Below are 11697 nucleotides of genomic sequence, written 5' to 3' on the forward strand. Positions count from 1 at the left end.
GATGGTCAATGTTGATACAGGCGCCAGGTCAGGTTGAGGCAAATTTTCAACAAAATCTAGGTCCGCCAGTGGTTCAATCAGTTGACAGGGACTTCTTGATAGCTCTTGCGGTATCGGTGATCTCGTAAAAGAGCCTGACGCTGAGCCTTTGCGTACTCGTCTTGAATCAGGCTTTTGGACTCTTTCAATGACCATCATTGTCTGGTCACGGAAGGAGATGCCTCTAGCATAGCCCCCACAGGTTCGATTTGCCTTGGTACACTGAATTGGCACTATTAGCTGAGTCGGGGAGAGGTCAGGTATGACCAACATTGTCACACTCCGGCTGTGCCTTGTCGCACCTCAAGTGCCTCTCACGGCAAGTGACGCATCCGAGGCGATCACGGGATGTAACATTCCTCTTGCGGGCTTTGCGGGCCGTTGAGGGATGTGGTGATGCTTGGAGCTCAAGATTTGACATGGTGGTGATGGAGGTGAATGAGGTGAAGGAGGGAGTTCATTGCAGATAACGGATGGGAGAGAAAACGCGGAGATGATTAGTTAGCCGGTCGAGATAAGGGACACAGGGAGCCGAAAGAGGAGATTTCAGTGACCTTATCCCTGTCGAGTCAAGGTCCCGTCAAGGGTTGGGCTTATCGCTGCCATTGTGGGTCATGGACTGCAAGACTACCTTATCATCCCAACTGGCATCGAGACCCGATTAGATAAGGTAGTCATACGATGAAGCCATGATGCCCTTCAAGAGACATAGAACCCTCCACCTAACGACCCCTAAGCATCCCGGCGCTGCTGCTGATCCATGCTCTGCCAAAGCTTCCAAAACTGACCCTGTCTTGACTCAAGCAGAAGCCTGGGGACCCCACGTTCGATGATTCTACCCTGGTCCAGCACGTACACCTCGTCAAAGTCCACAATTGTCGCTAATCTGTGTGCTATTGCCATCACCACTTTGTCCGAGAATCTCTCTGCCAGGAGCTTCTGCATCCGACTCTCGCTTTCCGCATCCAGACTTGCTGTTGCTTCGTCAATGATGACGATCCGGGCTGACGTTGCCAGCGCCCTTGTGATCGCTATGAGCTGTCGCTCTCCTTGAGAGAGGTTGGCCCCATCGCGTTCAATCTGCCGGTCGAGAGACCACTTGACGACGCTGTCAGTGTCTCCCATGACATCAGATAAAATCTGTCGCAGCTTCTTGTCGGGTACGGTGCCGGTAAAGTCCAGGTTGAACCTGAGCGGGCCAGTGAACAGCATTGGGTTCTGAGGGATGAAGCATATGCCGCGGCGCAGCTCTTCCACACCTACCGAATCGATACTCATCCCGTCAATTAGGACTCGACCATCAATTCTACTAGTCAATCCTAAGATGGTGGCTGCAAGGGAGCTCTTTCCACTGCCAGAGCGCCCAACAATGGCCACTCGCTGTCCTGGTTGTGCCTGGACGTCAATGTCGGCCAATACAGCCTTTTCTGGCGAGTAACCAGCAGTCAGGTTGACTATCTCGAGCTCGCCTCTGGTGGGCCACTCCAGGTCTTTCAGACCTTCATCTCCCTCGGGCTCGTTTTTGAGCTCTTGGGGAATCGCGTGAGTGTACTCCTCGATCCTCTGGAAGCAGTTCATCTCGATCTCCAACACACTTGACAGGTAGACGAGATCTTTGCCTGTTAGTCGCGGTCCACACTGAAACGGGGCTTTATACTTACATAGTAATGCTGTGCACAACGCTGAAGCGCTCGTCATGCTGAACCCGACCACCGCTGGATTTGCATTTGGAGAAGTGATCGAGAGTATAGCGGTAGACACCTGGATCAACCCAGCAAACACATCCATACGAACGGCCAGCCATCTTTGCGTACCGCTTACCGTTTCCCAACCGCGCAGGTACTTTTCCAGTGATTCCAAGAACAATTGTCGGAACATGGTCTCCCGGTTGTAGGCTCGGATGATCTCACCACCAGACACAGCGTCGGTGAGCTCGGACAAGACGGGAGACAGAGAAGCGGCGTATAACCTCTTTGCGGCAGTGGAACCGTACAGGTACACGCGTCCAGTGAACCAAGCCATACAGAGGAAAATGAGAGCAGGAAGCAGAAATAGTGGCAGCATGGAGGATACTGCTGCTAACCGGAAGCCTATGGAAAGGGAGTTTTCGACGACTTGCTTAAGAAGCTCATTGACAGTGTTGTCTAGTGAAAACACATCCGAGGAGAAGCGGTTGAGTATCTGACCGGCTGGTGTTGACGTGATCCATGGAAAAGTGGCTCCAAACACCGAGACAAGCATCCGATAATGCAGCTTGCGACTGGCTCTAATGGCGCCTCTGTAGAAGAGCAATGTTGACACACAAGCCAGTGCGAGTTGTGAGAGACCCATCAATGAGTACACAGACGCGAAGAACAGCGAGGTTGTGTCCGTCTTACGCTCCTGGTCGAAGCTGTAACTGGCAGACCATTTCGTCAACCAGAGCGAAGACAGGGTATCAGCAGCCTGACCTGACAATATCAAAACGCACAAGAAGGCCAAGAGCGTTGGAGACCCAAACATGCCTAGGTATTTGAAGATTGTAGACTTTCCAATGAGACCATCCAGGACCTTCTCGGATTGGGCACGCGACGAGTCTTCTCCTGTTGGTGGTCTGGACAGTCTTGTCTCGCGTGTGACTTGAGTCTCCGAGTCTGGCTCTTGGAAGAGCTCAACTTCCCTGACGTTTGATATCTCGACGGCTCCAGGTTTGAGGGCGGTCGTGTCCCTTTGCTGAACAGATACCCGGGCCTCTCCGTCGACCAGTTCCACAACCTGGTCAGCCTGACGACATATCTCCGCCTTGTCCGAGACGAGAATCGTTGTCCGGCCCCTCATCAACGGCCCAAAGATGCACTCGTCGATGATGTGACTGGAAGTTGTTGCATCGAGAGCTGAAAGCACGTCATCAAGAACGACGATGTCTGTATTGGCGTATATAGCTCTGGCGAGAGCAACACGAGCCCTCTGACCGCCGGATAGTGAGGATCCAGCCTCTCCAGTAGGGGTCAGATCGCCATTCGGGAGAAGGCGGAAATCGACATGCAATGCCACAGCTCGCGTGACCTCATGGTATCTCTTTGAGACGAATGGTCCACCAAAAAGGATGTTATCTCGAATTGTGCTGTTACGAAGCCATGGGGCCTGGCTCGCGTACGATATCGTCTCGGGCCCGTTGGAACGAAGGGACGCTTCGCCAGAGATTACTGGGGCATCCCCAAGAAGTGCTTTGATGAGTGTGGATTTGCCGGATCTTGCCAAGAGTCAACATTCATTGTGAAATTGAAGAAATCTAAACTTACCCTGTTTTCCCTGTAATAACAGTCAAACCACCTCGAGGAACCTGGAAAGAGAGACCCCGCAGGATTTTCCGATGTGAATTATCAGGTAATCTGACAGCAATGGATGCGTTCCTGGCTCCAAGGTCGTTGGCCCCTTCACCCCTGCTTTCGTCGCTGTAAGGGGTGGTGAAGATTGTGTCATCCTGTTCCAGGAGACTGTCAACATCTTGATCCAAAAACTGGACCACGCGGTCAACGGAAACCATGGCCTGAGCATGTGTGCTAACGCCAATAACGGCCAGCGACATCATTCCCTTTAACGTGTTGAAGACCGACACAACTGTAAACACAACAGCAGGACTGAGGTGGTGTCCAGCTATGAGAGTGTGAATACACAGTGATAGGATCAAGGGAATGAGGACGAATGCAGAGGACAGTGTCTCCGAGGCCGTGGCTATAACAAGCTTCTTCCAGATTGCTCGAAGCTCTGACTTTCGTTTCTCGCTGATCCACAAGGTAAAAGCCAACGATTGGCCAAGCATTTTGATGGTCTGCAGTCCATCGATGACTTCGCTGACACGGCGGACTCTTGCCTCGATTGCCTCCATGACACGCGACTGGGCGCGGCCCTGGTATCGGTTCACATACCAAGAAATAGGAATGCGGGTGATGACAATCAGGGCCAATCCAGGGAGACTTGACCAACCAAGTGTCTGATATAAAATGATACTGGCAACAGCAACCTCGACGGGAACCATGAAACCAGCCATGATGGTGTATCTCAGGATCGAGATCTTGTCGATGTCTGCAGCGACGTGGTTTGTCACCTGACCTACGTCGATGCGACCGCCACCCCTTTGTTTGAGGATCTTCTTGTGGATAACGCAGATGACCATTCCCTTCAGTCGGCAGATTGTGTCAGTTGAGAAGAACTCGAAAGTCTGCATGAATAAGCCACGAATGACGGGAGAGGCACCGAACAGAAAGGCAGAGAACCACGGTCGAAAGGATCCATCACGTGCATTACCCTCAAGGCTTGTCAGGAGACTTCGCAGCCCAATGGCTCCGAGAAACTCGGAGAAGCCGCAAAACACCATGAGCATGGCCATAATCAGAAGTCGATCCTTGAAAGTATACCACAAGGTCTGCCTGGTAGAGTCTGATTTGCGCCGCGCCTCGACAAACTTGGTCGACAGCAAGAGGGGGTTAGCGGTAACAGTCAACTCAGGAAGATGGTCTGCATCAAGTTGACCCCCCTTCTTGTAGGCCGAGGCGACGAAAGGTGTGACCCATCCGTAGGACCACCATCGGACAATGGGCGAACATGCCAGTGAAGGGTGTAGAGATGAGCCCTCATGGGGAAGTATGCTGTGTGCTGGCGTAAAGACTGGAAGGATAACTGACGCAATCAAGGTTGAGCCAAGGTTGCAGAGGAGAAGCGTGTCCAATACAGGGCGTCTTCCAGCTGAAGGGATAATGACGAGTGGATAGACGATGGTTGGGACGGTATTGACCAAGAAGAGGGCAAAGGAAAGACTGTTGGCCAGCACATGTAGAGGTCGCCTGTACATGGGAGAAGCAAAGTATGTCAGTCGAGCCAAGAGCACGGCACTCTGATTATCATGTGTTAGCTAGGTCGCTAGTAGCCTAACAAAGTCGGGACTCACCCATGCGGCGGTGCAGGAGGCACCCTCGAGGCGCTGAGATGATGTAGATGCACTCAAGGCTTCCCAAAAATGAGAACCAATAACAAAGACTGTAGCAACGAGGCTGAGTGTGTTGAAAAAGACATGGCTTGACGTGTAAGTAGCCAGGTTGTGTGATTGTTGACGGCTACGGGCAAGTTGAGCCCAGAACAACGCCAGGAGAGTAAGGGTGCTTCCCAGAGTCAGCGAGGCCCTCAGGACTGCCCCTAAAGGCATTGCGATGTTTGAATCGGCCATTAAAACATGAGCATGATGATACCAGAGCTACCAACTGAAGGTATCGGTGAAGGTGAAGAATGGGGAGTGGTGTTGATGTAATCTACCGTAGCCAGTTGGTGGATTCACTAATGGTACTTGAACCGACAGGATCCGAATCTCCGGGTTTATCATTATCTAGTATCTAATCGAGTAACCAAGTGCGATGAATACAAACGGAGCCCCATAGCCACAAGTGGAAGGCCTGATCCCCCTGCGGCCGCTCGTACAGAATTGCCGGTTTTGGAAGTCTTTACGAGTGGGTCAGTCGAACCAGGGTGGGTTAGAAGCCGGCCGTCTGATCCGGGCTGAACCTGAGGCGTTTATTCCCGATACCTCGGCCGGAGAGCAGACTGATAAGCGTCTACAGCACCCTTTGATCACTCGCAATGACAGTTGAGGCAGTCGAAACGTACGTTCCAAGATACTGCAACTTGTATTCATCATGGCTCTTCGTGCAATCACGACCTTGGCGCTTGCTCTGGCCGCTATGGTCTCACCAGCCTCTTCAACGCCAATTGAGCAGAAACGCTTGGGGAGTGAGCCGACCGAATGGCAGTCTGTTGGCTTGAAGCATTACCCCGGGTATTCAGTACGTATTCGGGAGCAGTCTTCCAGCCTCTGTGACACTGAGTCGAAGCAATACACCGGATGGCTGGAGGCCAAAGGGAAACACCTTTTCTTTTGTAAGTCTCGAGCAGTGCATATCCACTCTAGCTTCCTGACAATATGGCGCAGGGTATGTTGAGAGTCTTTCCGACCCTCAGAATGACCCCCTCAATCTATGGATGACGGGCGGTCCGGGATGCAGTGGGCTTATTGGTATGTGGCTCATGATCGCTCTTACCATCTTCCTCGACACTAACATACACAGGCATGATGATGGAGCTTGGCCCTTGCCTGATCAACGAAGACGGATCCGGGACAAGGCGAAACCCTTTCTCTTGGACCGCCAATGCATCCATGATCTTCATCGACCAGCCAGCTGGAACCGGCTTCTCTTATGTCGACGAGGGTGTTGAAATGCCCTCAGACTCCTTCACTGCCGCTGAGGATGTTCACATCTTCCTTCAAATCTTCTACAGTGCTTTCCCGCACCTGAGCTCGCTGCCTTTCCACATCTCGGGTGAGAGCTATGGCGGGCATTACGTCCCAACTGTTGCCGCAGAGATTGTGCGTTACAACAAACTCGACCCTGGCTTGAGGGCTGGACTCAAAATCCCCTTGAAGAGCGTTATGATCGGGGATGGATTCGTTTCACCGTTGGATACTACCTACGGATACTACGACACCCTCTGCACGACTAAGCCAGGCGTTGATACGCCTATTTTCAACGAAACGCGATGCACACAGATTCGTGAAGCCCTTCCTCGATGTGTATCTCTTCACGAATCCTGTTACCAAAATCCTGATCCAATTCTCTGCCACGCCGCAGACTCTTTCTGCAGCGGCCAGATCCGAGCCTTGTTTGACAACGAGACCGGAGAGGGAGGCCGTGATCCATTCGATATCACGCGGACTTGCGAAGTAGACCAACTCTGTTACACTGGGGTCCTCAGAATTCAAGACTATGTGAACGAGCCCTCAATTCGCGACGTTCTCGGCGTCCCCAAGCAAGTTGGCAACTTTACTGTCCTGAACGAGGAGATTCAGGACCTCTTTGGCCAGGGAAATGACCTCTACGTCAATACAGCTCGAGAAATCCTCTTCCTGCTCGAAAACGAGGTCGACGTGCTCATCTACAACGGCAACTTGGATTTGGCATGCAACACGGCCGGGAATCTGCGCTGGACTGAGCGAGTGGCTTGGGCTGGCCAAGCCGACTTTGTGTCGCAGGATATGCGGGTTTGGCACGCACCAAAGGATGGGAAGACGATTGAGGCGGGGACAATGAAGGAGGTTGCCGTCAAGGCTAACTCGCAGAGTAAGAAGCCTTCTCGGTTCAGTTTTGTTACTGTAGATAGGGCTGGACATATGGTTCCTTTGGATCAGCCTGAGATTTCTCTGCATCTTATCAACACTTGGTTGATTGGCGGAGAGTTGTAGCTCCGGAAGTCTTGTCTCAGATAGGGTTATATATATCTTGATATCAGAACGAAGGAGAATTGTTGTGATATTGGGTTTCTTCTAACCATCAACATAAAGTCACATATAACTAGCAGCCAGCAGGTGGCTTATTTTGACTGGGAGTTCCTTGACAGTTGGCACTTAGGAATGATTGTTCTCACTCTGCATTTACGGCGAAGTCAGCCTGCTTAGATTGCTACGACAACATGACTAGATATCGATCGCATTACCCAAAGCGGAAGATTTAAACGGTTCGCAGTCCTTAAGTCACGACTCCCAAAGTTACTTTGTATAAGCCATCCAGATCTACACATGAAGTTCAGTTAGCACTACATCCCTTCTGCTAAACACTGTCGTTTACCTTCTCCTTAAGCACAATATGGGCTCTCTCCCAACGCCCTCGCCCGAAACGGTAGCCACTGACAAGCCCACGATTGTCTATCTTGGAAACCTTCTACCTGCTGCAGCCAAAGTCGCAGCCTCCTTGGCATCTCGCTTCAACATTATTCCCTACACGCCTTCCTCTCAGGAGGATTTCTACAAAGATCTCGAATCTCCAACATCCCCCCTCGCCCATGCATCCGCTATTCTTCGTCTTGGAGGTGAAAGCACAACTGATCTTCCCAACGGTTGGACAATCGGAGTGGGACGTTGGACACCAACCTTGCCCAAAAGTTTGACTCTTCTCATCAACTTAGGTCATGGGTTGGAGTCAGAAGACATCGCCGGCAACGCTGCTCGTGGCATCACTGTCCGCAGCACGGCGGGAGGTACCGATGCTACCGCAACAGTAGCATTGTACCTCGTTATTTCAGCATTTCGCTTGCTTGGTGCGGCAGAGAAGGCGGCTCGAACGGGTGACCCAAAAGCCTTCGTTGGAGCCATGACTAGGGCTTCCAAGAATAGCGTCGAGCCCTCTGGGAAGAGTGTGGGGATCATCGGGTACGGCCGCATAGGTAAACGCATTGGACAGCTCCTCCACGCTCTTGGAATGCAGGTCAACTATTTCAGTCGAAGTCAACATGACCACAAGGTTGAGACGAACAAAATTGGTGTTGCGTGGAGCAACCTCGATGAGATGGTGTCTGCAGTCGATTGCGTTGTGCTTTCGTGTCCATATTCGCGCGAGACACACCATATCCTCGATAAGGACAGGATCAAGCTCATGAAGACAGGTGTCAGAGTCGTCAATGTTGCTAGGGGAAAATGCATCGATGAAGAAGCGTTGATATGGGGCATCGAGAACGGAGTTATTGGTGGTGCCGGTCTGGATGTCTATGAATTTGAGTAAGTGACTTTCACATCACATACTAACAAGTCCAAGAGCTGACTATCTACTTAGGCCTCGCATCAGCCAAAAGCTGCTGGACCAAGACTGTGTTGCGCTACTTCCTCATGTTGCCGGGTTGTCAGTTGACTCAGCAGAGGTATAGCTTCAAACCCCGATCTGAACTGTACTAGGACTAACTATTGCTTGACAGAACCATATGAAGCACGCACTTGAACAAGCGGCGGAGTTCTTAACAGAGAGGGCAAAGCGTCGTTAACTCGAATTTTTCAGGTTTAATAGGTGTATTTAGAGTACAAGAACTTAATGGTCGTGCAAGTTAGTAAATGATCGAAAGGGTTAATGATCTTTTCAAGGTCGAGATCTAAGTAGGAAGTAAAATATGGAATATGAATCAGCTATCACTTAAATAGTCATAGGTAAGGCTTCCTTTGGAACAGATAAAGTTATACAAATTCATTCAGAAATCAGGTATCGCAAGCCTCATCCCTCAACAGAGAGACTGAACTTATTTCTAGCCTCTATCATTTGAAATGTTACAATAGATTCCACCAAGCGACCTCACACAGCCTTGCCTTGCACTCGGCCCCAGGCATGTGGCTCATTCCCGTACATGATATCTTTAAGCCAGTTCCTCAACATCAACGTGTAAGGCGCCACAAGATCACCATCTTCAGTCTTGTGACCGATATTAATGTCGGTGTCCTTGTACCTAATCATACCAACTGGAGCCACAAAGAACTAGTTCAGAATGTCAGCGCGGATCAGACGAGTAAAGGGAGGCAAGACTTACAGCAGTACCAGTCACGAACGCTTCCAACAGTCTGCCCTCGTTGGAAGCCTGTACCATCTCTGCCATTGTCAAGGGTCGCTCCACTGCGACCAAAGGCTGGATATTTTTTGAAGGCTTCTCAAGTCTCTCCCTAGTAAGCTCAAGAACGCTTCGACGGGTTACGCCATCAAGGATAATATCACCCAGCGGTGCCGTGATGAGCTCCAGCAGCCCCGTTTCCTTGTTGCGAGTAATAACAAAGAAGTTACTTGCACCGGCCTCGGTGACATTATCGTCGGGTCCGAATAGCCATAAAACCTGGATGAATCCTTGTGCGTTGGCCTCTTCCTGTGCGACTAGAGATGGGGCGTAGTTGGCACCAAGCTGGAAAAGCAAGTTAGACACATTCACACTTCAAAGCCCCAGAGACAAGGATTCTCACCTTGGCGTTTCCGAATCCACCAGGCCAGGCTCTGACCTGTCCCAAAGAGCAAAGTAGCTTGAGACCAGGCCCAGCCTGCCCAAATTGTGGGAATAGAACTGCGACGAGAAACAGTGTGGCCTCAGCGGGGCGGCTAACCCCTAGAGCAGCACTGGTTCCAATGATTGCAGGGCGAAGGTAGAGGAACGTTCCCGGTTCAGGAAGCCATCGTTCTCCGTCAACGCGGACAAAGGCCTCCATGAGCTTGAGAAGTTCATCGGGGTCAAAGTCGGGAAGACCACCGCGTAGGGAGGATAGCCGAAGTCGGGCGCAATTAAGATCAGGCCTGAATAAGCGGAGCTTCATATCAGACCCACGATACAGCTTCAACCCTTCCTGCCAACCACGTTAGATATGAGCCCGCATATGTTGCCATAGGCCGTAGATTCCGCATTGAGGACGCCATGACTTGTCAAGACGTACAAAGCACTCAGTCCCGTAATGCAGAACACTACTCGTCGGGGCCATGGAAAAGTTCCCATACGGCTTGATGGTAGGTGCTGCCCATCCAGCATCTTTTGTCCAGTTCACAACCAGCATGTGGCTAGTGGTGCACTTCTGGGATCGTCGAACCGGGTCATCACCCGCCGGGACTGGAGCTTCATTAGCCGGAGCGACGAGGGTCGTCTGGAGTAGCTTCGAGTTCAAGGGCGCTGGGCCAACACCATTGGTGCCATTTGACTTTGGTCCTGCTGTCATGTTGGAGGGCTGAAAGTGAATGGCTGCTTGGCGAGATTGAACGGCATTCCACAAGACAATCATACTGTGACCATGAGCTTATCATTCAACTGCCAGCTAAAATATGAGCCTTGAAAGACCGCCATATGATCAGAACGGTATGCTCAAGAGGGTCGTGTCCCGTATTTCCGAATGTGGTAATTATGAACGGGGGGATTTCCGGGGATATGGGTATCAAGAAGTGCACTCCGGATAAACGGACTTGAAGATTATCAGATACTAACGATAAATATTGACTCTCTCATAGGGTTAGTAGTGACGCTCTCATTGTCAGGTGTTCAGCCAATGTCATGGGATGAAGAAGTCATAGTCGAAGTAGGTAATCCAGCAACGAGCATGGGCGGTATGCGCTACCACAAGAGTCAGATGACGATAATCAATACTGGGACCACCATCATACACTAGTATGTTCTTATCAAATTTGACAACATATCACAAGATCAAGGAGACCACGCATTTTGCCACTTTCTAGTTAGGTGCTTAAGCAACCGATTCGCTCTGAACACGGGCTAAGACAAATCCTGAGGTTGCAAAGCTGAAGGCAAATCTGAGTCTTAGAATGGGTAACAATAAGAACATAAAAATGCTATAGAAGAAAATGTTAGACCGCTTTATCTATTTTTTATAATTCTTGCTATATATTTTGGATTTTATTTATATCTACTGCTTGTCACAACCGTCGCGTAGCTTTGACGCGTGGCTACCTACCCTACAACGCCGCAGAGACCAGGTTTGACAGGGCGAGATAACAGTAAACCATTAGCTGAGCTTGTGACTTGTGTGAATATCGCCACCTTGTTGCACATGCGTATTTCCATGCATGAATGAGACGCGGAGTTCCGGACCTTGTGCCATCAACTTGATACACTCCCAGCATGTCGGACAAGCAACCCGATCCTCTGCTGATAAGAGACGAACTAATCCCAAACAAGAACCAGATAAAGAAACACCAAAACGGAAATTCTGTACGTGATATCGTTAGCGTCTCATTACCCCGGCCCTGTCAAATAGATAGCGATAAGGACTGAGTTACGTATTGGAGATGGCGATGGAAATAATACCCACATCTTCCCCGGCTGGAGAAGCTTCAG

At 50.6% G+C, this 11697-nt stretch overlaps 4 protein-coding genes across 4 annotated transcripts; 1 reads left to right on the forward strand and 3 right to left on the reverse strand.

Moving 5' to 3' along the window:
* Window positions 1–77: 77 nt before the first annotated feature.
* On the reverse strand, window positions 78–460 carry NCS54_00914600 (Hypothetical protein; the record flags this gene model as incomplete). The annotated part of the gene is made up of 3 exons (XM_053154501.1): window positions 78–104; window positions 157–261; window positions 311–460. 3 exons carry the CDS (start codon window positions 458–460, stop codon window positions 78–80), a joined length of 282 nt encoding a protein of 93 aa, XP_053010476.1.
* A 311-nt stretch (window positions 461–771) lies between these two features.
* NCS54_00914700 (Hypothetical protein) lies at window positions 772–5221 on the reverse strand (the record flags this gene model as incomplete). Its single annotated transcript, XM_053154502.1, has 4 exons — window positions 772–1652; window positions 1701–3271; window positions 3321–4912; window positions 4967–5221. The coding sequence occupies 4 exons, from the start codon at window positions 5219–5221 to the stop codon at window positions 772–774; spliced, it is 4299 nt and encodes a 1432-aa protein (XP_053010477.1).
* Window positions 5222–5705: 484 nt separating this feature from the next.
* NCS54_00914800 (Carboxypeptidase) lies at window positions 5706–8874 on the forward strand (the record flags this gene model as incomplete). Its single annotated transcript, XM_053154503.1, has 6 exons — window positions 5706–5946; window positions 5999–6082; window positions 6135–7184; window positions 7651–8614; window positions 8670–8754; window positions 8809–8874. 6 exons carry the CDS (start codon window positions 5706–5708, stop codon window positions 8872–8874), a joined length of 2490 nt encoding a protein of 829 aa, XP_053010478.1.
* A 302-nt stretch (window positions 8875–9176) lies between these two features.
* On the reverse strand, window positions 9177–10630 carry NCS54_00914900 (Branched-chain-amino-acid aminotransferase; the record flags this gene model as incomplete). Its single annotated transcript, XM_053154504.1, has 4 exons — window positions 9177–9356; window positions 9409–9771; window positions 9830–10204; window positions 10292–10630. The coding sequence occupies 4 exons, from the start codon at window positions 10628–10630 to the stop codon at window positions 9177–9179; spliced, it is 1257 nt and encodes a 418-aa protein (XP_053010479.1).
* Between the last annotated feature and the right edge of the window lie 1067 nt (window positions 10631–11697).

This window comes from Fusarium falciforme, chromosome 7 (assembly GCF_026873545.1).
Source record: "Fusarium falciforme chromosome 7, complete sequence".
Classification (NCBI taxonomy): Eukaryota; Fungi; Ascomycota; class Sordariomycetes; order Hypocreales; family Nectriaceae; genus Fusarium; species Fusarium falciforme.